General features: G+C 40.2%; 1 protein-coding gene across 4 annotated transcripts in view; it reads left to right on the forward strand.

Annotated features, from left to right (window-relative positions):
• The first annotated feature begins 735 nt into the window (after positions 1–735).
• LOC139720916 (proline-serine-threonine phosphatase-interacting protein 1-like) overlaps positions 736–26181 on the forward strand; it is a 98550-nt gene continuing 73104 nt past the window's right edge. For all 4 annotated transcript variants that reach the window (XM_071632244.1, XM_071632243.1, XM_071632245.1 and 1 more), the window contains exon 1: positions 736–1020. In XM_071632244.1, the coding sequence (XP_071488345.1) occupies positions 994–1020 (27 nt within the window). In that variant the 5' untranslated portion in view covers positions 736–993. The remainder of the gene's footprint in view (positions 1021–26181) is intronic.

A 26181-nucleotide genomic window follows, 5' to 3' on the forward strand; every position in this document is an offset into this window, starting at 1 on the left:
CAATTCAACAACGTTCACATCAAGCTATGAATAAGAGTGCTTAAAGGGTACTTAAAGAAATAAATATATAATTACTTGTATTATACGAATAGATATGGATTTTTTTATCAAGAGGATGAAAATCTTGGCCAGTGATGAAGGAAAAGACAGTATTATGCTTTGCCTTGGCGTAGCAGACGTGACTCATATACCAATGGCAAGTCTGGTAAACTACATAGGCATATAGGGCCTACCACAAGCCAAAATACAGAAATATCCTAACACCATAGTTGAGTCTCATACATCTACAAAAGAAAAGAAAAAGAAAAAGAAAAGAAAAGAAAAGAAAAGAAAAGAAAAGAAAAGAAAAGAAAGGAAAAGAAAAGAAAAGAAAAGAAAAGAAAAGAAAAGAAAAGAAAAGAAAAGAAAAGAAAAGAAAAGAAAAGAAAAACTGAAATCAAAACACGAGTAGGAGAGAAAGGGGGAGGGGATAAAACGGAGGAGCCCGGTGGAGGAGAAACAAAATAAAGCAAACAAAAATTCGCCTTGAATCCCTGTCAATAGGCGGAGCTACGAACATCTTTGGTTCAAGTAAGAAAATTAATGAGGTAAGCCTCTGGTATGATTTTCCACAACCCCACCCCCATGTAGATCGTGGACATCTGACATTTTTCTTGACTTGACTTCTGGTTCCAGCGATTACTAAGTATGAGCGACGGCTCTGCAGACTCCGTTATTCTACTGAACGCCCTTTCGGTACTGGTAACCCTCCATGTCCGCTCAGCCAAAGCAGTACTGAAATAGAGACAGAGAAAAAAAAATCAACAACAACAACAAAAGAAAAGAAAACACTCCAAACGAAGTTCCTGGTGCAAGTTACTTCCGTGTTTGTGATCGACATTACATTCAACTAGTCTGGCTCAAAGTCGTATTGCATTGCTCGGTTGGAAGCTCTGTACTTGGACACTGTTGTGTGACACGCAATTTTATTTGCACGTGGAGTAACTGGACATCATGACAAAGTTCTTGGATAATTTCTGGGTAAGATTTCTGCTCGATATTGATACTTTTCGCCGTTTTTTTTCGTGGTCATGTTCTGTCTGAATGCACACGAGACGCAGCGCCGGGCAGATGACGAGACCAACCCGTCGCTGCCACGGTCGGTCGGTGAGCGGGGCAGAGCGAGCAGCAAGGCAGGCTGTTGTAAAAGCCGTACCGGTACCTCGACCGAGATCTGACGCATTCAGTGTACAAAACGCAGGTGCTATTGTTATAGTGTGGCACGCAACGCGTATCAATTTGATTACAACCGAGGAGAAAAACCTAATACCTATGTTCTCTCCAAGATAAGAGGCAGTTTTACCACAGCCCCGTAACCAGCGCAAATAACAGTGAATAAGAATCATCTGTATCAAGTTCTTAAACTGAATTAACCTGTCATAGTGGACTACTTTGATAGCCTAGTTCTATACACAATACTAGTAATTAGCTGCAGCCAGTCCATCCGGATACTACAGTCAGTAGTATACATTGATTGAACATTGCAAATTGGATGTCATATATTGGCCTAGCTATGTACCATTTGTTTTTGTTATTGTCTGACGCCACAACTTGCCCAAGCAAATGAGCTGGTAATGCTTTTAATGATGATACTGGTCAGTACTTAGCGACTGCAACATATCTGTAACACATAGCTTCAGCACTATTAAGAACAGAAGTAAAGGGGGGGGGGGGAGGGGGAAACTGTAAAGAGAACTAAAGAGAATAGGTATGACCATGTCATGAGTCAAGAGGATAGAACTTACAAACCTTAGCTTCCATTACTGATGTAAAATTCAATCAGTTCATTGCCAAGTCATCCAACAACTCTGCAGGTACAGGTGTAGACTACACACAGATCTTCTCCTTGTTATAATTCAAAGTACCGGTACACCATTTGGAGTGTAACACTGTAGGAATTGTACATGTATTCGTCCAGACAGCCTGTGAATTACATGTAGACTTGGGGAACCAAGCAAATTTGATGTAGAAAAAAAAAAGAAAAAGAAAAAAGGAAAAGATATCCTAGCCCTACTATAAAACCAAAGATAGAGATATTTATTATGGGATAGCAATTAGAATTGTTTGTCAATTGATTCATTTTTCAATGTAATCCAAATGCCTACATTAGAAAAAAAAAGATAAATCACTACATTCAGTGCAAGGGCCATGGACTGGGGGGGGGGGGGAGGAGGATTTTGGCTGGAAAAAAATAGGAAAAAAAAATAAGTGCCCTGAGATTCTTCTTGTTGAGGGGAGGGGGGAGCTAGCATTTACCCAAGCAACTATGAGCACTCCCCACCCTTCCCCATCCCATCTGCCTAAGCTCCCCAACACTTTCTCTCCTGTCGAAGTTCATAACTGGTAACCCTACCTGCCAAAATATTGAAAATCCTTCATAAAATGTATAAAATTGGCAGATCACTACCAAATCTAATCATCTGTTTCTTGTGTCATTATCAACTTTTCCTGTAAGTTTCATCCAAATCTGTTCACAACTTCTTTGAGTAATTCTACGAACAGACAATCAAACCAACGGCAAAAAGAAAAAAAAGAAAGAAATATATCCACCTTGCCGGAGGTGACGAAATATTTAAAGAGAGAGAAGAAATGAACCTGATGCTTCTTAAATATCATTACGAGTATTCATTACGACACATGAATACATAACACATTAGTATGGCAAATTAGGTTTGTACAAGCATTGGGGCAACGCTGGAGATTAAAGTTGTCTCGTGCAACTTGGATTTTTTAGTGTTAATCGGCAGTTTTGTAGCGTGTCGTGTGCGTCCATGGAGAGATATACATGTAAGAGTATTTTTGGCCTGCTGTCTATTGCTTTGTGTAGGGTAAAATCAGAGTCCTTTTTGAAGAAGGTGTGGGCATATCAGTGGCAGATCGGGGGGGGGGGGGGGGAGCACACTGGGCAGGCGCTCTACTTTAAGTTTTCTGGAAATAAAAGAATTAAAAAGAGAAAAAGATAGATTTCTATTTTATTTTCTATGGTAGTGGCACCAGAGAATTGCATTGAAGCCTTTTTTTTTCTCTTTCTTTTTCTTTTTTTGCTTGTCAGGTGATGAAACCTGGAAGTGCCCCAAGAACCTAAAAAGATTGCATGGGAGCCTTTTTTTTTTTGCTTTTCAGCTCATTAAACTCATAAAGTGGCACCAAAAATATTTTTTGTGCCCCCCCCCCCCCCCCTTTATGTTTACAGTACCTGATTCACACAGTGCTGGTGTAAATTCTATGAAGTAACAGATCTGTATCATTGTATGTTTTTTAGTGTATTTTGGTGCAGTGAAACTTTTGCTTTCAGCGTTTTGTTTACCGTACATGTGTTTGACTTTTCTCAAGTCAACTTGACTACAGAGGGGATTTTCCCCGTTAACACCAGTATGAGTAGTTCTAACGACACAACAGCCCTTAGCTGGTATGATGCTCTTGTGTTATTGACGGCAAGTCCTATTGCAAAGCAGTTCAGTTGCTGGTTGTGATGCCACTGACAGGTTGATGCGTGACAAAGTTTTAAGTGGTGGTTTGTGCACAGGTTCTAACATACTGAGGGTGGGGGGAGGCAGATGCCTGAGACAGTTCCACTTGTTTTAACAGTGTAGGCAGCAGTGTTTATTTCAAATAGAGAGGTGTTAGTTATTGTACTTGTAGAGACAAGTACAGTGTAACAAACCAGAAAGAGATGAGTCTATAGATGATGATCAAATGTAATCAGGATGTTTAACAATGGTGAACCTAGGATTTGATATTTAAAGGGATCATATAGTTTTGGTTGAGACCTAATTTCAGGTTTCTAACATTTTTTGGTGAGATAATGAGAAACCTCTTGTGAAATATGAAAGAGCATATAATTCTATAAGGAATTCAACCTTTATTTGATGAAAATTGGTTTTGAAATGGCTGAGATATCCAAAACAGAGCGATTCTAGTAAAGTGTGGGACCCACACTTTATTACGATCGCTTTGTTTTACTTTGTTTTTGGATGTTTCAGTCATTCCAAACCCGATTTTCATCAAGTAAACTTTGAATTCCACCTAAAATGGTATGCACTGTACTATTTCGTAAGTGTTTTCTTGGTATCTTGCAAAAAGTTAAAAGCCCAATTCTCATCTCCACCAATACTGTATCATCCCTTTTAAAAGTTTCTGTTAGCCCTGTGAGGTTTCAAAATTCCCATAGAGTAGGGGGACTCACTAGATTCTTGTATGCAATGTGTCAAGTACATGTATGCACCTGTATCTACAGTGTATAGGCAGGGACTTTCATGAATAAATGATGCTGATCAATATTTGTATTCATTATGATAACTATTACTACTTCAACTACAGTTGTACTACTAAACCATTATTACTACTGTGACTACTGCTGCTGCTGCTGTTGCTACTGAGTAAATTGTACTACTAAACTACTGCAAAGTACAGTACTCTCCGCATAATCGGGTAGGCTCGGGCAGAGCGTTTTTTACCCGATTAAGCGGAGTACCCGATTAACAGAAGAGCATGTCTCATTCACAATTGACACACACAATGTGTATATACATGCATTGTACGCTGCACCAAACACCTACACTGTATGCTTAACACGCATGCTTGCACGGCACATTATGCATACTGTACACTTGCTCAGTCACGGGCAATAATTTACACTTTTTTTCTTTTTTTTGACGGACGAATATGTCTTCAGAAAACTGTGTCGTTTGACTATAGACTCCTCGCTATTAAACATGCAGGCGTTTTCCGAAATGAACACGTCTCTTTGCTGGCACTAGTCACGTGGAACGTCAGGTTATTTTTCGAGAAGTGACTGGGGAAAAAGCAAATATATGGAGCTGGTGAATGGCCCGATCTTGCAAACTTCTTGTTTTGTGAATGTTGTTGCAGAGCAAGGGAGGAGCACAATTGTGTTCAACTCCTGTCTGTCTATGCAATTGTGAGTGCCAGCTACATGTTTAATGTTCGTTTACGTGTGGAAAGTCGGTACTGGTGCATGTGTTTTCATGTCTAATCACTCCCCAAATGATCAGTCTTCTTTTCAAATTAAGCAGAGAATGTGATAAGCCGTGGAAAATGTGATATTCACAATTTCTTGCATTAAAATGTGGGTAGAAATTAGATAAGAAGATAATTATTTACCCATTTATGCGGAGAGGCAACCCGATTATCAGGTAATTCTAATGTGCATTGGAACTGATTTTGAAATTACTACCCAATTAAACGGAGTACCCGTTTAAGCGATACCCGATTACGCGGAGAGTACAGTTACTGTTGCTGCTACTACTATTACTACTACTACTCTACTACTACTAAATACTGCACTAGTAATATACATTGTACTACTTACTACTACTACTACTGCTACTACTACTACTACTACTACTACTACTACCACTAATACAACTTTACTACTACTATTGCTACCATTACTACTTAACTACTATTTAAAGTACTACTTCTACTACAGGGGTGGATCCAGGAATTCCTTAAAGGGGAGGCGCCTTTACAAAATTAAAGGGGGAGGGTTGCACATGCCCCCATTTTTTCATTTTCTTTTGTTTAAAAAAAAATAAAGATGGGGTGCGTGCCTGGTGCACCCCCCTGTGAATCCGCCACTACTAGCTATCCAAAGTACTATACAACGTATGTACTACTGTTGCTACTACAGCTACTATCACTGGTACTGCTACATTTGTTCACCATCATTTATCATTATTAATAACTCTTTCAATTGTGATTGTATGGTTGTTCTTATCTTTGAGCAATGATAATTTATGTGTATGAACGTGATAGAGGCAATTATAAGTCAATGCAGTGTAATGGAGTTATCAAATTTTTGTTTGCTTAGTGAAATGCAGTTGTACTTAAATATCAAGAGAGATACTATCAAGAACCCTCATCCCCTCCCATTTCTCCCCCTCATCGACTACTTAGCAAATGGATGAGTCACTTGATGGCCTAACAATAGTTACGTTCAGACGGTGATCCCTACCCTTAACCCGTTGAGGACGAGTCTCGAGTATACTCGGGCAAGCGTCTATGGGAAATGCGCGTTGTAGCAAAATTAAACCGTCCTCAAGGGTTAAGAGTATGTGTAGTTATCCTCAAGGATAGGCTCTGTCTCCCTAACTACGACCCGCGTTCACACAACAAAGCTTCCTTGAGGATAGACTCACAGCCCCCATAACAATGCTTATCTACAGTTCCTATCAAGAAGTTCTGTCCACACGATTCTAAACTATAAGTGGGGGCCCCCCACAGCTCATTGATAGGTCGCTAACCCTGTGGATAGCAACGAGTGTGTTTTCAATGTGCCTAACTACGAGCCTATCCTCGAGGTTAGGATCACTGTTTAAACATTTAATGTGAACGTCTGACTATTTCTGACCTGTTCCCATAAGTATGTTGCATTCATGCAGTACATCAGGCCCTTTCAGTAGTTTCTACTTTGAAAGCAATATTTAAGTTCATGGCCGGCAGAACCAGGGGGGCCGTGGGGCCACTTTTTGTGCACCATACAAAGAAATACATAAGGTGTCATCACTTTGGGCCCCCCCCCCCACTTTTTTTAACCTGGAAGTATGTAAGTGGCACTAAAGAGAACTAGGTAGAGATGTTGAAATGTGAGTGCGGTAAGGTTATGTTTTTCTGCTGAAGACCTTTTTTTTTTGCTTTTTTTTTTTGCTTGTCAGCTGAAGAAACCCGGATATGGAAGGGGAGAGGTGAGCCGAGGACTTGGTTTTTTGCTTGTTAGCTCATGAAACAAATTGATTGTGCCTTTTTTTAGTTCTTGGAATTTATCAGTGTTAACCTGTTCCGTATGGCAACCTGGTGACCTGCATATTAAGTCTACATGGGCATTTCAGAATTCGGTATGGAATGGGTTAAACTACACCTGCCATTCATCAGAGCTAATTGGTACAGTAAATTTCATTATCATTGCCAAACGTACCATTTTTGTTTGTGCCCATACATGAACCTGCAGTAATTATAAGTGCCCTTACACAATGGATTACACTTTTGCCAATTGGCAAATGAAGCATGCCATTTGGCAAACAGACCACATAGAGTGGCTGACATACAATCACAAAATGTTGGGGGTATTATCACCGCCAACAGTATCACAAATTCTGGAATATTTACAGAGTATTTAGCAATGACTACAATATACCAGCACATTATGTCAATTCCACACCTTTTCCAATGAGAGTTGAAAAGGGAGTAAAGGAGCGAGAATATTAGAAAAATTAAGAAAAAGGAAAAGAGAAGGAAGAAGATCAACAAAAGAAAAAAATAGATACCGGTAATGGAAAATTTGTCTAATCCCCTATATCCCAGGATGGTACAACTGTATACTTCACTGCATGTTATTTAGATTTTGTGATGTTTTAGATAGAGCTCTAATGTTCCTAAAAACAAGCGAAAACAAAGAAAAAAACCCTCAAGCTTATGACATTCAGTTATTCGTCAATGGCTGGTGGTCTAACAAACATACTGGCATACATTGTACGTACATTAGGCCCAGGCACACTAAAAAATTATTGTTGTATGGATCACAAAGCCAAAATTTATTTTACTGATTGAGCACAGCTCTCTCAATTGCAAAAAAAGAAAAAAGAAAAGAAGAGAAAGAAGAAAAAAAAAAGAAGCTCAGTGGGCTCCAAGTAAAACATTTTAAATCTATGAACTTTGCATTGGTAAACAATTACTACTGCATGACCCAGTATAGGCATTCTACCCTGGGCTTAGTGTAGAACTCCTATGTAGAGCCCCCGAGCATGAGTTTGAAAATTAAAAATCAAACATTCATCAGCATGCCATTCGTACACACAGTGCTAGTCAATTTCGAGGAAATTAAAGCCTAATATTGATGTCAATTAATGTGGATTGAGTGAAAGCAGCAATATTAGGGCTAATGCATGAGTAAAGGTTTGAGGAAAATAGGACAATTGATTCAACAGTTATGAATTGTTACATTTTTGGTGCCATCATTGCTAGAAGAAGACTAAGTGATGGTTCCTGATGTCATTTTGGACAACAACATAAAGAAAATGTATGGAGAATTCCACAAAATCCAATTTTTCATGAAAAGCACACATTCCATTGACTTGTTACTGACACCTACTTTCTGTAAGAGGTACCCGTAAGTCAGGTGCTCATTCATTATGATAAAAAAATGAAACTATATTGAATTTTCTTTATATTTTTGTTACAATATATTATTGTCAAGAATGAAGTCATGAAATGTAGCAGTCTGCTTTTCTCGCGATGATTACAGCGAAACTTTAAAAATTCAGAATTTTTAAATTGGGGTGCCCCATTTTTCTCAAACTTTCATTGATTACTGGGTTCTACTATTTAAGTATGCTGCTTTCACTCAATCCACATTTATATTTTGCTTGTAGTTTCCTTTGATATTGAGGGTTTTCAACAAAATTCAAGGTTGACTGATTTTTGCATCATGATACAAACTGCAATAATTGGTGATTTTTTTTCCCGTCCACACACAAGAATTGTTGGCTTTTGCATGGCATTTTAAACAGTCCATACTTCATTTTTTTTTCTTGTGTGTATATACGAATAGATCATTCGAGGGGAAAATAGCTTGATGACTTATTTACTTTGGGATGTCGTGGAACCCTAATGAATAGGTCATTTAAAACCATTTAAGCTATTAATTTAGACAGAAGAGGACAGAAGGGACATGTGAGATCCATTTTCTGACACTGCTAATTGACCGTTTCCCCACAGCATGGGTATAAACCTTAAAGACAAGCTGTTCACCGATGTCAGCTTTTAAAGGCCACGTAAAGTTCTAGTGATGTCTTCTGAATAAATATATGTCGAGCAAAGCTGTTCAGATTGTCAGTTGCAGAGGATAAAGGAAAGAGGGAAGGAAAAAGGGGAGGGCAGAAGAGGGAAGGGGGCTAGGAGAGGAAGGGGAGAGGAGAGGGGGAAGGAATAGAGGGAAGTGAAGGAGTTGCAGAAGGAAAGAATGAGGGAGGGAGAAAGGGGAGAAGCTGGAGGAGGAGGAGGATAGAGGAGAAGGAAAGATGAGGGGGAGGAGGAGGAGGGGGACGGGGAGGTTAAGAGTAGAGTGCTGACGAAAGGGGCAAATTGGGAGGGGTGGATGGAGGGGCGGGGAGGGGCGGGGAGGGGCGGGGAGGGTGGGGAATGGGAGTTGCCAAGCAATGACAATGCCCGCCATGACACAGCCCTCTGATACATGTGGCCCTAACTGAGACGCATGACGATGATACCGGTGATGCATATTTTCAGCGACCACCACGTCGGCTGACGGCATTGATCATATCCTGATCTCGGTGCCTGAACCACGGGGTGCTAAAAATAGTACTTGACGGAATACTAGAATTAGATGATTTGATCAGAACATAATTGGATCATACCTAAAAGATCTGAAGGACCTAAAATTAACCCAGGATCCCCCCCTGAGTCCTTGTTCTTTAATCAGTATTATTGCCGGAAAGTAGTCGGCCTTTTTTTAGCAGCCTCTCAATTTCCCCTAAAAAGAAGAAATGTTGGAAGATGACATGTGTATCTCAGTAGCATGTGTCAGATTTTTTGGCAAAATTGAGGTAGACCCATTGAACATCAGGTGAAAGGAAGGTGTCAGCATGCCATAAAGCTGATGCTGCTAATGATTATGCTAGCAATAAAAAATTGAAAGAGATCTTGAAGAAGAATGATAATTCTCTCCATTGCATATTATATGTATATTGCATATGCTACATACAAATAAATGAGGTGATCTCACGCACCCACATGCAACACCCGGAGGTCAAGAGAGGTTACACATTCAGTGTTCACTCTTGCCCTTCCAGTAATGTGGAGTTACTGTGCAGCAGGCACAGGCAGAGCATATAACGCGGTTATCACATCTGATTTTTTCCCTTTTCGTCATGTCTAAAACAATGTCACTTTACAACATAAACTTTTTAATGCAGTTTCAGAGATTATAACTTGATATTTCTTTTCCCAACATACAATATATAGTAATTGCTGAGAAAATCTACAAAACTATACAAGCTTGAAGATAGAGGTAGTGCTCCTAGTTTTGCACCAGTACAGCGTTGTCGACACATAGTTACGAAAATGAAATAGCGCCGCTGCTCTTTGAGTTTTTACAGTTATGCGATAGGGAGAATTCGGTCCTGTTCACCCAGAATATCCTCAATATGCAGGGTAAACACAGAGCTCATATCAGGCTTTGTCATTTTTACTATACTCACGTTCATACAGTACCTTAGATAATATTTAACTGCCCTGAATGATGGGAAATATTATTCCTGTAACCATAGGCTTGTTAACTTGTCACGTATCAGCGATAAGTCTTGTAGTCTTTATCAACAAGCATCACATGGAGATATATTTTTTTAACAGCTGTGCAATTTTGATTCCCCTCCCCCCCCCCCATTCATACATAGTGTGTGTTCCCAAGGGAATTTGGTTCTTTGTTGAGAAGAGCAGACTGTAGGTACTGCCGCGAGCATGACCAATTATGGCCAGTTGAAAGAATGTACAGTATGTTGTTTCTTGTCTTACACAAAACATATAACAATGTTACATCTCCACGTATCTGTGAGGCTGGCTTGTACCCAAGCATTTCAAGTTGTTCATTCACTGTGACTTGGGCAGTACTAACAGGGGTCAGACTTGACTATGAGCTCATGGATAGCTGCAATAACATGAATAGATAACTACAATTGGGAGGGGGGGGGGGGGGAGGGGAGACCCTTTTCAGTGAGCTATCCATGACTAACCACAAGACATCTTGACGTTACAAGAGCATTGAGTTGATTCCAAGTAAACCTGGGGTTGGTAAACTGCACAAGCATTTGCAATTAGTCTAGACAGGTTGATTATCATCCATGTTTAATAGTGACCATTGAGGATGGGCTGATTTTTGCTACAACACGCATTTCCCATAGACATTTGTGACCCGCGACAACGGTTTCAGGCAAAAGTCGGGCGTTTTGAAAATTCATGTTTTCACTGAATCACATTGCCCATTTCCTAAGCTTTGCATTGATATAAAACACTTGTATTCTTCGGCACCATAAGTTGGCATGGAAAGCGAAATAAAATGCACTTTTTAAGTTGTTAGCCTGACAAAATTGCGAGAAAACGAGCTTTGAAGTTTCACCTCTTACTCAAAGACAATGTCCGAGCGGCGATGCGAGGTGAGAATCACCCATCCGCACGATGGTGCCAATCGATGTTAAGCTCCGCCTCTAGCAACCACATCGCCTTCTGATTGGCTCACTGAGAGAGTCAAATTTCCCGGGCACCCTTCCTAGTAGCTCAGTGTGAGCCGAAAAACAATGCGGTTCGCTCGGGTTTGTAGATACCAGTACATCTTTCAAGATGGCGGTTACGATAATTGCACGTATTGTGTACATTGTGTATGGTATACGCATGACGCAATGGCATCCACACGCCATGACCATGTGCATGTAAACGGGAGCGGGTGGCGAATCCACACATTTACAAATCGCGTTTTCGTTGTTGTTGATTTGACTTTATCATTGACGACCCTTTTGAAGGCAGAAAAATGCCAGTGCTGGCAAGGGTCATGATTCTTGTTTGTTTTGCTTTTACAAACCGTGCATATGTTGCCTTGTTCGGTGGTGTTGATTATATCAAAACAAACAAACAAACACGTACGGCTCGTTTGGTGCGATCTTGATGTGTAGTATTTGAATATAACTGGTTACATGTGACCTCTCCTTTCCTCTCATCATCCTTCCCTTGAGTCAGTCTGCTGTCACAATTCTTACTACATGTACAAGTAGACTATTTTTTTTTCTTTTCACACTATTATGTCGTGCTACATGATTTTTGTTTCACTTCCGTTGTCGAACAATGCGGTAGAATAGTTTGGATAGAAAGCCAAATGAAGAGCACGCACTACAGAGCGAGCGTATAAATCACTATAACAAGAACAATGGAGCATGTAATCATGCACGCGTGGACAAAGCATTCCCAAAACGCTGCAATTGGTGTCTCCGAAGGCCGAATTATGTAAATGTGTGCGACGCACCAGCCAATCGCATGCGAGACCATGCGCCGTAGCAACGCTGGGGATATTGGCGCGGCGTTCGAAAGAAGCTCGAATCTGACGAGTGCGATCCAACATAGGGTGCTTAAAATTCCATTTTCGATAGGAAAAACGTAGTCTTATGCTATGAAATTTAGTGTAGATGTAGAAAACATATCAAAGATTTGATTTCTGCAAAAAACCCAAATCGACAAAAATAATGGTAAAGATCTTTGTACCCCGCCTAGGAGGGAATTTGCTCTTGCGACTTTTGCCTGAAACCGTTGTCGCGGGTCACATTTGCTCGAGTATACTTGGGACTCGTCCTCAACGGGTGAAAGATACATAATGCATAAAACTTCACCCATTAACAGACTCCAACCCCAAGCAATCTCTCAAACGGGATATTCTCCTGCCTGCATGGACCCCCTAATAGCAAACTGTAGACTCTGATTGCATGAACTTATAGGCCCTACATAAGCACAATGTGCATAATGACATGTGTCGAAACTAGTTGTGCGACATCCCTAGCGGGCAGGGGTCCAGGGCTCGTTTTTAATGCCAAAAGGGCCCTGGAAGCTGAAGAGTTGTAGATGCTCTCTAGTGCAATCCTGTAGCCTTATTATTGAAGATTGATATACATACACATGACTAATACCCCTTTACCAGATGCTGAACAGTGGATGACATCCAGAGGTCGTCCACTGTTCACCCTAGAACACTGTTGGTATGAAAGGTAGCCTGATAAAGACACCTGGGTGAACAGTGGATGAACAGTGGATGAACAGTGGATGCGATATGCGTGCTAGACTGTAGCACGAACAGTGGATGAACAGTGGACGAACAGTGGATGAACAATGTAATGGATGTCGTTCCAGTATGAAAGGTCTCACCCACACGAACAGCGGATGTCGACCGGAACTGGAAATTCTAGAACTCATTTAAATAAGTGCATGCTTTGTATTACTTAGGCCTACTTATGTACATTGAAAAAAAAAAGAAAGTGTATACACTTCACTGTACAGTATGCATGCATGTGTATTCAAGCAATGACGATAAAATCATGACAATATCAATTAACTGTAATGATAAATAATAACAAGTGTGATTTTGACCTTTTAATCTTAAATGCTCTACTTAGTAATATTTGTCCCCGCCGAACGAGTTCGAGCAGGGGACTATGAAATGGGCTCCGTACGTGTGTGTGTCTGTGCGTCCGTGCGTCCGTCCGTCCGTCCGTGCGTCCGTCCGTGTGTGCGTCCGTGTGTGATCAAAATGTTCAATTTGCTACTTCTCTGTCATTTATGAGCCAATTTTGATTCTGTTTGCTTTATATGATAGCACTACATGGGAGCTTTAAAACTTGTACACAGAATTTCAGTTGTGACCTTTGACCTTGACCTTTGACCTATATTGTACATTTGCTACAAAATGCTACTCCTTCGCCATTTCTAATCCGATTTCGATTCCGTTTGCTTTAAGTGATGGCACTAGGTGAGGGCTTCAAAACTTCTACACAGAATTTTGACCTTTGACTTCTTTGACCTTTGACCTTGATTTTTGACCTATATTGTACATTTTGCTACAAAATGCTACTCCTTCGCCATTTCTAACCCGACTTCGATTCCGTTTGCTTTATATGATGGCACTAGTTGAGGGCTTCAAAACTTCTACACAGAATTTTGACCTTTGACTTCTTTGACCTTTGACCTTGATTTTTGACCTATATTCTGCATTTTGCTACAAAATGCTACTCCTTCGCCATTTCTAACCCGATTTCGATTCCGTTTGCTTTATGTGATAGCACTAGGTGAGGGCTTCAAAACTTCTACACAGAATTTTGACCTTTGTCTTCTTTGACCTTTGACCTTGATTTTTGACCTATATTGTACATTGGCTACAAAATGCTACTCCTTCGGCATTTCTAACCCAATTTCGATTCCATTTGCTTTATGTGATGACACTAGATGAGGGCTTCAAAACTTCTACACAGAATTTTGACCTTTGACCTTGATTTTTTACCTATATTGCACATTTTGTTACAAAATGCTACTTTCGGCGGGGACATATATTACACACCGCGTAATTTCTACTTTTCCTTGTTTGACTTGATTTTAAGGGTAAATAAATTTAGAAAGAAACAATTTTAAAAGAAATAGCTGGCACTGTGGTACCGTATGCCCGAGCGCACTCCAGACAAGCCTCCGGTATGAAACGGTGCTCTACCCGCACCTCGTGTTTACTTAACGAATCATACCCCAGACATCCATCTAGAGTGCGCTCTGGTGACGTCCGGAGGAATTTGGTATGAAAGGGGTATAAAGTTGGGTGGAAGACCACTAAATTTAAAGGGATTGTACAGTACTGGTTGAGGTAAGAATTCATGTTTTGAACATTCCTAAGTGAGATAATGAAAAGCCTCTTATGAAATATGAAAGAGCATGTAATTTTAAGAAGGATTCAACGTTAATTTGATGAAAATTGGTTTTCAAATGGCTGAGATATCCAAAAAAGTGCTAATAATAAAAGGCGACATGCCCCAACTTTATTAGTATCTCTTTGTTTCACCTTGTTTTTGGATACCTCAGCCATTTCAAAACCGATTTTCATCGAATAAACTTTTGATACCCCTTAGAACTGCATGCTCTTTCACATCTCATAGAGTGGTTTCTGAATATCTCACAAAATGTTAAAAGCTAAATCTTCACCTCGACCAGAACTGTACACACCCTTTAAACTGGAAAGAAATACATGTTAATAAGTGGGAGCCACACAGCAACAGTGGAAGATATTCAAACTCAATGGCCTCAAGGCGAGATATCTCATAAAGTGGGAGAGTTGGAGTCTCTGTTTTAAGTCCTGAGGCAATTTTGCTCCAGAAATTATCAATATGTCCTCATGTCGAAATGCAGAATAATTATGATGGTGATATGGTCTTATTTATGCAGGAAAGCCTCTTCAGTTTTACCAGTTTTCCCAAGTTGTCAGTGCCATTTTAAGTCCATACCTACAGTCAGACCATTAACTCTTAATGTGCCAGGCCCAAAACCCCTAACGTGCCAGAGGTTTTTACCTAAAGCTAGAATGTTTCGAAATTGGATCGACAATGAAATTTAAAACCGCCATATCTCTGAAACTATTGACTGTTTTGAATTGAGTTCTACACAACATATATCAAGAAATGTTTGTTCTTTCATGTCATGTAGTCAGTTTGCCATAATTTCTATCTGAACCTGAAATATTGCAGAAGTAATTGATACATCAAAAAAATTATTAGAAATTTTTGTGTAGTATGGAAAAAAAGAGTCAGTCGCAGTTTTTCTTCAATAGAACGCTCCCTTGACTCTGTGAGAAAGTTTTAGAGCAACATCTCCTCTTTCAAATGATAACAAAATTGCCTTCTAGAATTGTATGATTCCAAAGATACTAGCAGTTTATTTTGTCTTAGCAATTTCTCTTTCTGCCTCAGTAATTCATTCCCAAATGTGACTTCTTTAGTCCCAGATCCTGTATTTGCAACTGAAGTAATGTCCCTGGCCCTGGAAGAGTGTCTTTTGTCCACTTGAGAAGGAAGAACCTACTAATCCTCCTTTTATCTCAGCGGACAGGGGGCGGGCGTATTCTATTGAAATCGGCTGGCCTTTGTCCGCGCGTAATTCCTATGCTAGCGTGGGGGACGATTAGTGACGTTTACCAAAACAAAAGGATGAAAGACTTGACCGCCGAACGAAAGCTGACCCTCTTTCAGGGACAAAATCAAAGCAGCTTCCCGCAGGACAGCATCCAAGTGGAACAATGCGAGTGGAACCGCATAGACAATACACGCAGATTCAATAGCATACACACGCGTGGTTTACCAATGAGACTTTTGGTCCATACACATCTTGCGGAGGGTGCGCTCACTGCGGATTTTCCCGACGTGAAAAAAATACATCTAGCTGAAAAATCATGTATTTACTCAAAAATTTCCAATGTAAACATGGTCATATTTTCAGTGGAAACGATGGTTATACTAATCAGCTACCAGTACATATCATTGGCAGTTTCTTGGTGTAACACATTACGGTACCACAATAACTTAAATGATCAATGCTTTTCTCGCTCTTCTTAGTCGCCGATCGGCGACCATGGCACGTCAGGACTAAGGTCGCCGTTCGGCGACCATGGCACGTTAAGAGTTAAGTTATGTTACTCCCGCACGCACTGTGTACGGGGCTGCTTCGTGCAGTTGCGTGCGGTTTCGTACGGGTGTGTGCGTCTTCGTGCCATTTCGTACGATCTCGTGCGGGTGCGTGCGCCTCTGTACGCCCCCGTGCGACCCCGTGCGACCTCATGCGCCTCCGTGCGCCCTCGTGCGCCTCCGTGCGGCTGCGTGTCAGTCAGTGCGAGGGAGTATGGATCCGCACGCGGGCGTACAGATTCGCACGCAGGCATTCGGATCCGCACGCGGGCGTACAGATGCATGGGCGCGTACGGGGGCGCACGGAGCCATACGCACCCGTGCGAAATCGCACGAACCTGCACGCAACCGCATGAAGCGGCCCCGTGCGCAGTGCGTGCGGGAGTAACATAACTTAATGGTCTGACTGTAGATCTTAGAATCTGGTGAATGGGAAATTGCGTGAAGCTGTGTGCGTGTGGCCATATCATGACATATATCACATGGCTATTCCGAGAAAGAATCTCATTGGGCATTAGTGTGTGGTGTGGCACACAAACATTCTGGTACATGTACAACCACCAAAGCATGCAGATTGAGGGTGCAAAGTTTGCCAGAAGCACATAGAGCTACTGTTTGCCTTGCAATGCATGAACCATTTCTATTTCCTCAAAAAGAAACCAACATAAATCACACATTTCCCTCTGACTTTGTGTAGTCTGTCGTAAATGGCCTTTTCTTTTCCCGCTCTCAGTTTGTATGACTTCAGGATGCATTTGTAGCCTTCAATAATAGACTGTCTGAAATTTAATCCATCCTTCACCCAGTTTTCTAAACCCAATTAATCCCTTTGTTTGTAGTCTACAGGAAACACTTCCTCTGTTTTGACCATGCTGTAGAAAAGCGTGTACACTGTACATCATGTCCATGTACATATAATGTATCCAGTTGTGCCTTTTTTGAGATACGTCTTTAATGCTGTGGCAGTCATCCACAAACTTCTTTCTGTTTTGCTGTGTTTTTGTGATGTAAAGTCTGCATACTGTCATTTTCCTTTTTTGAGACCATTTGGTATAACTCCTTTAAAGGTCCTGTTTACTTTTGGGAGCAGTGATTTAGAAATTTTTCAAGATATCACTTTTGATGCATATGTGTACATTAGGTCAGTTGTATCACAAAACATCCTACCATATAAAATTTTTGCAATAAAGCCTAAAATATAAGGAGATATCACTATTTTTCTCATTAAACCATAACTGTAGACTGTTTAGTCTGGAAACATTTTTATTATATCTATTGTTCACATTTTATATATTTAAAAATACTTAATGTTGATTATACTGGTTCAAATTTTTACATTGGTTGTTTCTATCCCTAACTCACATTTTAGAACTATTTTGAAGCACTAATGCTGGGTTTTTGTTTCATCTGCAACTGGTAAATTATGCCTTTAACCATAATGATGACAAAAAAGTGATAGCGAAAATTATGTTCATCAGTTATGATTTGTAATCAAACATCTGTGTAATATACCCATAAGTGAAGGAATACTCACACCAGAAATTTATGTAGGCTGTGGCAACACGACAACTTATGTATCATTTGGTATTCTTACAAGTGTACAAGTGTAGCTCACCAGAGTCAGTGGCTCCAATGAGTCCATAGTGCATTTCAAAACTTTTTACGTTTTCCTCTTCTTCTCCAAAACTGCACAAATGTGGATTTTCACCAAAGTTTGCAGGTAGTATCCCTTGGGTATATAGGATCTTAACTTTGTTCAAATGGGCACCATGTCCTCCCCCACAAATCTTCTTCTCTTACACTTTAACCTGTTGAGGACAGGCTGATTTTGCTACAACATGTATTTTCCATCTATTAGACACCTGCCCAAGTATACTCAGTGGCTCCAGGGCAATGTCCTAGACATCTCTAGACAAGATAACATCTTATTTGCCTGGAAGTTGCAGCGACCTCTTCTCAGTCATGGAAATGTCTCAACTATGTCTCCGATAGGTTACCATTGGGTGTCTGCAAAGTCGTGGAAACTTCTTGGAGACCTCGCAGATGAAATTAGTCTCTGCGACTTGGCTGCGACTATTGACGGAGATGTCTCAGAGATGTTGCGGAGATGTCTCCAAGACCAGCTGGAGACTGGAAAAAGTCTCCAAAATAGTCAAACATATTTGATTCTCTTGTGACTTCCTGGAGACCAGGCTAGTCTCCAGGAGTGGTCATGGAGATGTTTCCCTGACCAGTGAGACTCAAGTCACCACCAGGTTGCCACCTAGCTAGTCTCCAAGCCAGTGAGATACCCAGTCAAGTTTTTGCTATGAGAAAGTAGAGTAGTGACAGTAGTACTCCATTTAAAGGCCCCCAAAACACAGCAAGACCTTTGGAGGTCATGTTGTGCTTACCTCAGATGCCTGGGACTAACGGACACTGTACAAAGCATATAAGTCCTGAGTGAGTCTGGAGTGATTGAGTCTGACGAAAATGTCATGCTAGACAGCGTAGCATGAGTCTGAGGTACTGTAAAACATGATATATTCGCGGCATGGAAATTTCGTGAATTGGAGCCGGCGGCCTTTCTCGCAACATGAAATTTTCGCGACTTACCACTGGCATCCAATGCATATTGTGTAGGCAAGAACTTTCACCTGCATTTTAATTTCGCGAATGTTGCGGCTTGTGAAATTCGCGAAATTAAAATGCACGTGAACATTCCTAGTTTTACAGTAACTTCTAGAGGTTGTGCCATGTTTACTGCAGACAGGGGGACTCTTAATGGTCACGACATGAACACGCCACGCACATCCGGTGACCGGTGCTGTCCGTGGTACAAGTAAACATACAATTTGTATTATATGCTCAAGAGAAACTGCCCACTTCTCTCTAGGAGAAACTTGCATCCACTGGCTTCCATAGAAGCATGTATGCAGACTTTGTGCTAGACGACTAGGAACTCTAAATGGGGGTGTCTTTCACCCTCTGCTAGGTTGCCTAAATTCTACTACTCGTTTTATACATCTGGCATGTTCTCCAGAGGTTCTCCAGGTAAAGAAGACTAAAGTATAAAATCTCCTTTTTTCAATTTCATTTATGGCTGATTGACTCCTGTAGTCCCCCCCCCCCCCCAAAAAAAAAGGTTCTGTGGCCTGTGAAATGTATAAATTGTGTCTTTTCTATCAGACAGTATCTGAACATTACAGCCAGAGCTACCAAGTCTCATGCATTCTGCGTGAGACTCGCGCATTTAGGGTCCGGTCCGTTTCACAATCTCACGCATGGCACCCATTTTTCTCACGCATCGGGACCATAGCTCAAAGGATTACAGTGATAGTTGCAATTGAAGGAATATTTCCTTTTGTCTTTCAAAATAAGTAAAAAATAGTCACTTGAGTATGCACCGGACTGCATCATTAAGAGCTAAAAATCTAAAAAGCTCCCTACTGTGGGAGGGGGGACACCCCCCTCCCACACCCCTCCCTCACTCGGACGCTTCACTCCCTCGCTCGCACGCACATACGCACCAAGATGCCGAATCATGAAAATCTCACTCATAAAAATTTTTTGAATATGGCATCTCTGTACAGCATGCATTTCAAAGCCAACTTTTCTTTATTGTTTCATCCACTATGCCAAAGAAAGCAGCTGATAAATTGGTTATAGGCAGGTCTACTGTAAGTTTAGAGAATCTCTTTTATGCATTCTTACAAAAAAAAAATGTATAGGATATGATGCCATTTAATCATACATTGGTAAATATTCCAGCGAAGATTCACGTTCTCCTGTATATGATTTCAACTCCAATTTTGCATGATTCAAGTGAAGTCAACAATGCTGAAATTGAAGTGATGTCCCAGTTTGTACAATTCGATATGTGCATTCAGGGGTCGCCTATATTTTATATATGCATATATGTTTTTTGCTTTTGTTCAGACCGGACACAGTCGTTCAGACTTCCTTTTCTGTCAGGCTACTTCCGCCTTGGTTTTGCACATTATTTGCATGGGTTCATTCCCTTCATACTCACTAAACAGAAGCCAGGGCCTGGAACTGTCTAAAGGGATTTACCATGATTATGAGAGTGTGGAGGTGTTGACGGAACACAGGGTCAGTAACAAAAATAAATATGGCTCTTTTCATCCATGACTCATTCACGGCACATTTTTTTCTCTTTTTTTTTTGTCAACAGGGGAGGATGGTCCTTTTCAATAGGATTGCAGCTTTGAGTACTTGGCTTCACTTTTCCCCCAATGTTCCCTAATGTTGCAGGAATAGAACATTACAAAAAGTTGATGTTTTCACCCTCATGTTTATCTATACACAGCATAATATAGAGCCATTCAGAATTGGTTCCTTAGAATTAAAGTGAGTGAAGAAAACATTGATTCTTAGGTCTCTTCATTTGGTGCATTCACCCAATTAAGACGAGATTTTTTTTCTTTATATGTTTTATTGATTTCAACTATTGGCATACAATCATAAATCATTTCTAAATATGGTATACAAATAACACAAACAAGAAAAATGAATTTTGTGAGAGAAGAAATAAAGAAAAAGAGAAAAAAGGCGGCAAAGTAGAGGTACGTTTGACCTTCAACCCTCCATCAAGGGGAGAGGGGAAATGAAAAACCGGAATTTACGCGGTAGTTTACAACAAAAATAAGAGATGATTTCGATTCGCCACAGAGAGAGGGGAAAAGGGCAAACTCACTCACACTTTGAATGTATGACTATTGTGATAGAATAGATAGATACATGTATGGGCAATTACAGTATGAAAAGTATAGATACCTGACACAATCATGTGGTGCATTCATATATTGTAGGCTTCTATTAATTTGCAACAGGATTGAGGTTTCAAATTTCACAACATGGGTCTAAGGGGTTCCAGGCTGGGGAAGGGCCAGGGTCAAGTGTAGTGCATGTGGTGGGGTCAGTGGTACACCCCCCCCCCCCCCTATTTTGCAGAGAAGAATATTTGACAGCGGAACCTCTGGAATTCATGGTTTTATTGTATTTCTAATTATTATTATCATGATTATTATTATTCTTTTTTTAATTAATTAATTAATTAATTTATATTATTTATTATTTATTTATTTATTTATTTATTTATTTATTTGTTTGTTTATTTATTTATTTATTTATTTATTCATTTTTATTTATTTTTTTTGGGGGGGGGGGGTGGGGAGGGGTGGTGTTTTGGGGTTATTTTATACATTGTAAGAGCCAAAAGTGTATACATGTACATTTGTATGTGTGCGGGGGAGAGGGGCAGCCCAACCACCCTTCTGTGGCCTCTGGGTCTTGAGCAGAAAAGTGCATATTACGGCCAGGGAGGTTGGAGCAAGAATACTACTGCCCCACCTCCCTGGTTTAAACTGAACATTCTTGCAATTGATCTATCGTGATGATTAAAGAAGAATCCACTTCAAAATTTTATCAACTTCAGAACAAAGAGGAAAAGACATTCCCTACAGAACAGTGCAAAAATCGGAAAAGAAATCAGGAAGTTATGACATTCTGAAATGTCACGTTTTTGGAAAACACTTCTTGTCCAGTCATTCAAATCAGCAAGTTGATGATGGCATGCTCTCACAATTTCTCATATGTTACATTCAGAAATGACAAATATCTCATATTTCTGCAAGAAATAAATTATATAAAACTTGCCTTAAAAACCACCCAAAATACAAAAGAACAAATGTTACTTCTATATTTTGATATGGGAATATGCCTTTACTTACATAAAATAGCTAAAAATAACAATTTTTCCAAATTTCATATCTAACATACTGTACATGAAAAATTGTGATGGCATGACATCATTAACTCGCTAATTTTGAATATTCATGTGGACTGGTCAAGAAATATTTTCCCTCAAAATGTGAAATTTCAAAATTTTGTATTTCCCTTATTTCTTGTCCTGTTTTTGTCATTCTTGATACGTTGTGTAGGGAATCTTTTTTTTTTTCCTCAAGCCTTTGAAGTTTATATATTTTTGAGGTGGATTTCCTCTTTGATTGCCAAGTGCAGCTGCCCAGATGTGTCTTCGGTCAAGGACAGCTGCAATTGTGTCTTTGATAGTATTGTCTGTCAGTCTGACAGGAGATGTAAGAGGCCATAAAGTTGCAGTGGAATGAAATTGTTCATATTCATAGCACTTGTCAAATATCCCTTGTTAGTCTTAAAAAACCAAAAAAAAAAAAAGAAAGACCCAAAACAAAACCAAAACCAAAACAAAACTTTTGCCCGAGAATTCATTTCTGTAGTCAGTGACATGAGTTGATATCTTGTAAAACTAGAAAACACTTTCATTTTAATGTGTGTGCTCACAAACCACATTCTGATTTTCTAAAAACTTTGTCAGACTATATGCATGAAGAGAGAGAGAGATAGAGAGAGAGTGTGTGTGTGAGAGAGAAAGAGGAAATAAGTGGGTAATGATTCCAGCTTTAATGAGCTTAAAGGGACTGTGCAGTACTGGTCGAGGTGGGGATTTAGGTTTATAACATTCCTAAGTGAGATAATGAGAAACCTCTGATGAAATACCAAAGAGCATGTAATTGTAAGAAGGATTCAACGTTTGTTTGATGAAAATTCGTTTTCAAATGGCGGAGATATCCAAAAAGTGATGATAATAAAAGGCGACAGGCCATGCCTTTTATTAGGATCTCTTTGTTTCACCTTGTTTTTGGATATCTCAGCCATTTCAAAACCGATTTTCATCAAATAAACTTTTGATACCCCTAAGAATTGCATGCTCTTTGACATCTCATAGAGTGGTTTCTAAATATCTCGCAAAAAGTTGAAAGCTAAATCCTCACCTCAACCAGAACTGTACAGTCCCTTTAAACTATGTTCTAAACTCACTATATAATTATAGTTCAGGGTCCCCATTCTTGAATACTGCTTTCCAACTACAAGTAAGTTTTGTTCATTTATGATAGTAACCCTTGCAACAATATCAAAAATGCAGTTTATTGGTTGATTAATGTCATATATGCTGTGGTAACTACAATTAGAGTAGTATACCATGTTCTGTATGTGTGGTGCAGCTTCGCATAGCTTTTGAGCAGCACACTTGCCACACTTCATAATTGTTCAAGTGAAAAGAATGTTATGAAATGTGTGGTACACATTTTATTCCTTTTTTTTGGGGGGGGGGGCTTGTAGGATAGAAAGAGAGGTCTCCCCTTGCTGTTCTTTATATCCCCCTTCAATTAATAGGCTGGTGTTGATCAACACTTTGTCTGAATGAGCAAAACATCATGAAAGTGAAGCTTAATGGAAGTAAAGGGTTGTCAAACACACTTGACACGCCACTTGAGTTGAATGGTGGATGATAAATTTTCTTCTTTCTGAACTCACAAGTAGCATGTAGAGGGAGGAATAAATTGATAACAACAGAACTGTTCTTTTTCTCTTTGCTGACTGGTTAATGAAATTGAAATGAGGTTCATTTTTCCAAAGGTTCTTTGATCTAAAAATGAAATAAGGTTTGTTATTAAGAGGGTTCATTAACCCATTGCAGATGGACTGTTATAACACGTATTTCCCCATGGACACCTTGCCTGAGTATTCTCGGGACTCGTCTTCAACGGGTTAATCCACCAAATATGTGACCATGCATCACAAAACAAACAAAAAGTCGCACACATTGATTTTTTGTGAGAACTGAAAATAGGGGAAACAAGCCAACCTAGCCAATCTTGAGATTTTCATATTTTCTGAAAGAGCAAGTCTTCAATCTTCTACAATATACTAAAGGTAAGAATCATAAAACAAACAGGAAAATGTGTTTTTAGCAGTTTTTTCTCGAACGCTTTTTGGTAGAAATGTGTGATGAGTTGTGTCTTTGATAAAGAGTCCCTTTTTCATTCGTAGATTAAAACCCCTATCCATCCTCTCCAATTTAAACTCTGATAACTTTAGATTTAGAAAGGATAATGCTACTGCTTTGTAAGTTGGCATTGATCATTTAAAGAATGTGTTGATAAAGCATGCTTAAATTCAGCTTAATCTGATAATCCCTTCTTTGTTGTTGCTACGGTGGTTTGCATCATGTTTTTTCTTCCATTCATCGCACTGCTAGCACGGTTAGGTAAAGATTAAACGCTTGAATAGACTCTGTACTTCAAAGTCTGTTTTCTCAGTTCACACGTTACAGAGTATGTGCTTTTTTTCCAATGTTAGGACAGATTAGGAGAGTCCTTTTGAATTGAGTTATACATCATTTTAAAGCTTAAAGTCTGTTCTTTCAGAATCTGCTCTTAACTAAAAATCCATATCTGGCGACTTTTTGTTGGTTTTGTGATGCAGGGTCACAAATATGCATGTACATGGAATCTATAATGATACACACTGAACGGAGACCCTTCAGGTTATTCATGGGTATCTTTGTCCATGTTTTCTTTCTGCACTTACCGGTAAGGAAAAGATCAGGATGTTCATGAAGATCCACGTTTCTAACTGAAAACATCCTGGTTTTTATGGGTAGGGCGATTACAACCCTTCTTATCTTCTCATGTGACTGACCTAACGACAGTGGTGTTATTATTTTCAAGCGAAAGCAAGCTACGTGTTGTAGTTTACTTTCTTTTTGTTTTCTTACATTTTTTCCCCATAGGTGAAGTCTCATTTTATTGCTCTAGTATTGTAGGTAACCTCTAGGTATGATGTCAATATTGGTGTGATATGACATTGCCTGAAGTTTGACTCCAGCAAGGTGGAAGTGATTATCGGTTTTGAATGTGAGCAGATACTTTTGCTATTAAACAGCACACTAATGCTCTTATGAGGATTTTTTTAGCTCACCTGAGCCGAAGGCTCAAGTGAGCTATTGCGATCGCTCTTCGTCCGGCGTCCGTCGTGCGTCGTGCGTCGTGCGTCGTGCGTCGTCCGTCGTGCGTTGTGCGTCGTCCGTTGTCCGTCGTGCGTAAACTTTTTACATTTTCATCTTCTTCTTGAGAACCCCATGACCGATTTTCACCAAACTTGGCAGGTAGCATCCCTAGGGGGATAGGATTTCAATTTGTTCAAATGGGCACCATGGCCCACCTGGGGGGCCCCAGGGGGGCCCAAACACCCTAAAATTAAGGAATCTTTAAAAATCTTCTTCTCTAGAACCAGAAGTGATAGAGCTTAGTTAATACTATGAGTTAGTACATTGATGACTGTAGTTTCAAGTTTGTTTATGGGGGAATCAGGGGTGCCCCCCTTGGGACCCAGGGGAGGGGGATGGGGAGGGGTCCTAATGGGGCCTAAATCGTACATTTTCATATTCACTTTGATATCCCCATGTCTGATTTCCACCAAACTTGGTAGGTAGCATCCCTAGGGGGATAGGATCTCAATTTGTTCGAATGGGCACCATGGCCCACCTGGAGGGCCCCCAGGGGGACCCAAACCCCCTAAAATTAAGGAATCTTTAAAAATCTTCTAGAACCAGAAGTGATAGGGTTAGATAACACTATGAGTTAGTACATTGATGACTGTAGTTTCAAGTTTGTTCATGGGATTGGCGGAATCAGGGGTACCCCCCCCCCCCTCCCTTGGGACCCAGGAGAGGGGATGGAGAGAAGTCCTACACTACAATTGTAATGGGGCCTGAATTGTACACGTTCATCTTCTTCTTAAAAACCTCATGATGAATTTTGACCAAACTTAGCAGGTAGCATCCCTCGGGGGATAGAATCTCAATTCCTTCAAATGGGCACCATGTCCCTCTTGGGGGCCCCTATGGGGCCCACCTCCCACCTCCTCCCCCCTCCCACATTAAGGAATATTTAAAATCTTCTACTCTAGAACCAGAAATGATAAAGCATAGTTAATACCATGAGTTTGTACATTGATGACTTTACGTGTAGTTCCAAGTTTGTTCATTGCAGATCCAGGGCTGCTTGCCCCCCCCCCCCCCCACCCTGGAGTTGAG

This window comes from Diadema antillarum, unplaced genomic scaffold (assembly GCF_040938485.1).
Source record: "Diadema antillarum isolate AM-2024a unplaced genomic scaffold, OU_Dant_1.0 scf00000134, whole genome shotgun sequence".
NCBI classification, from domain to species: Eukaryota; Metazoa; Echinodermata; class Echinoidea; order Diadematoida; family Diadematidae; genus Diadema; species Diadema antillarum.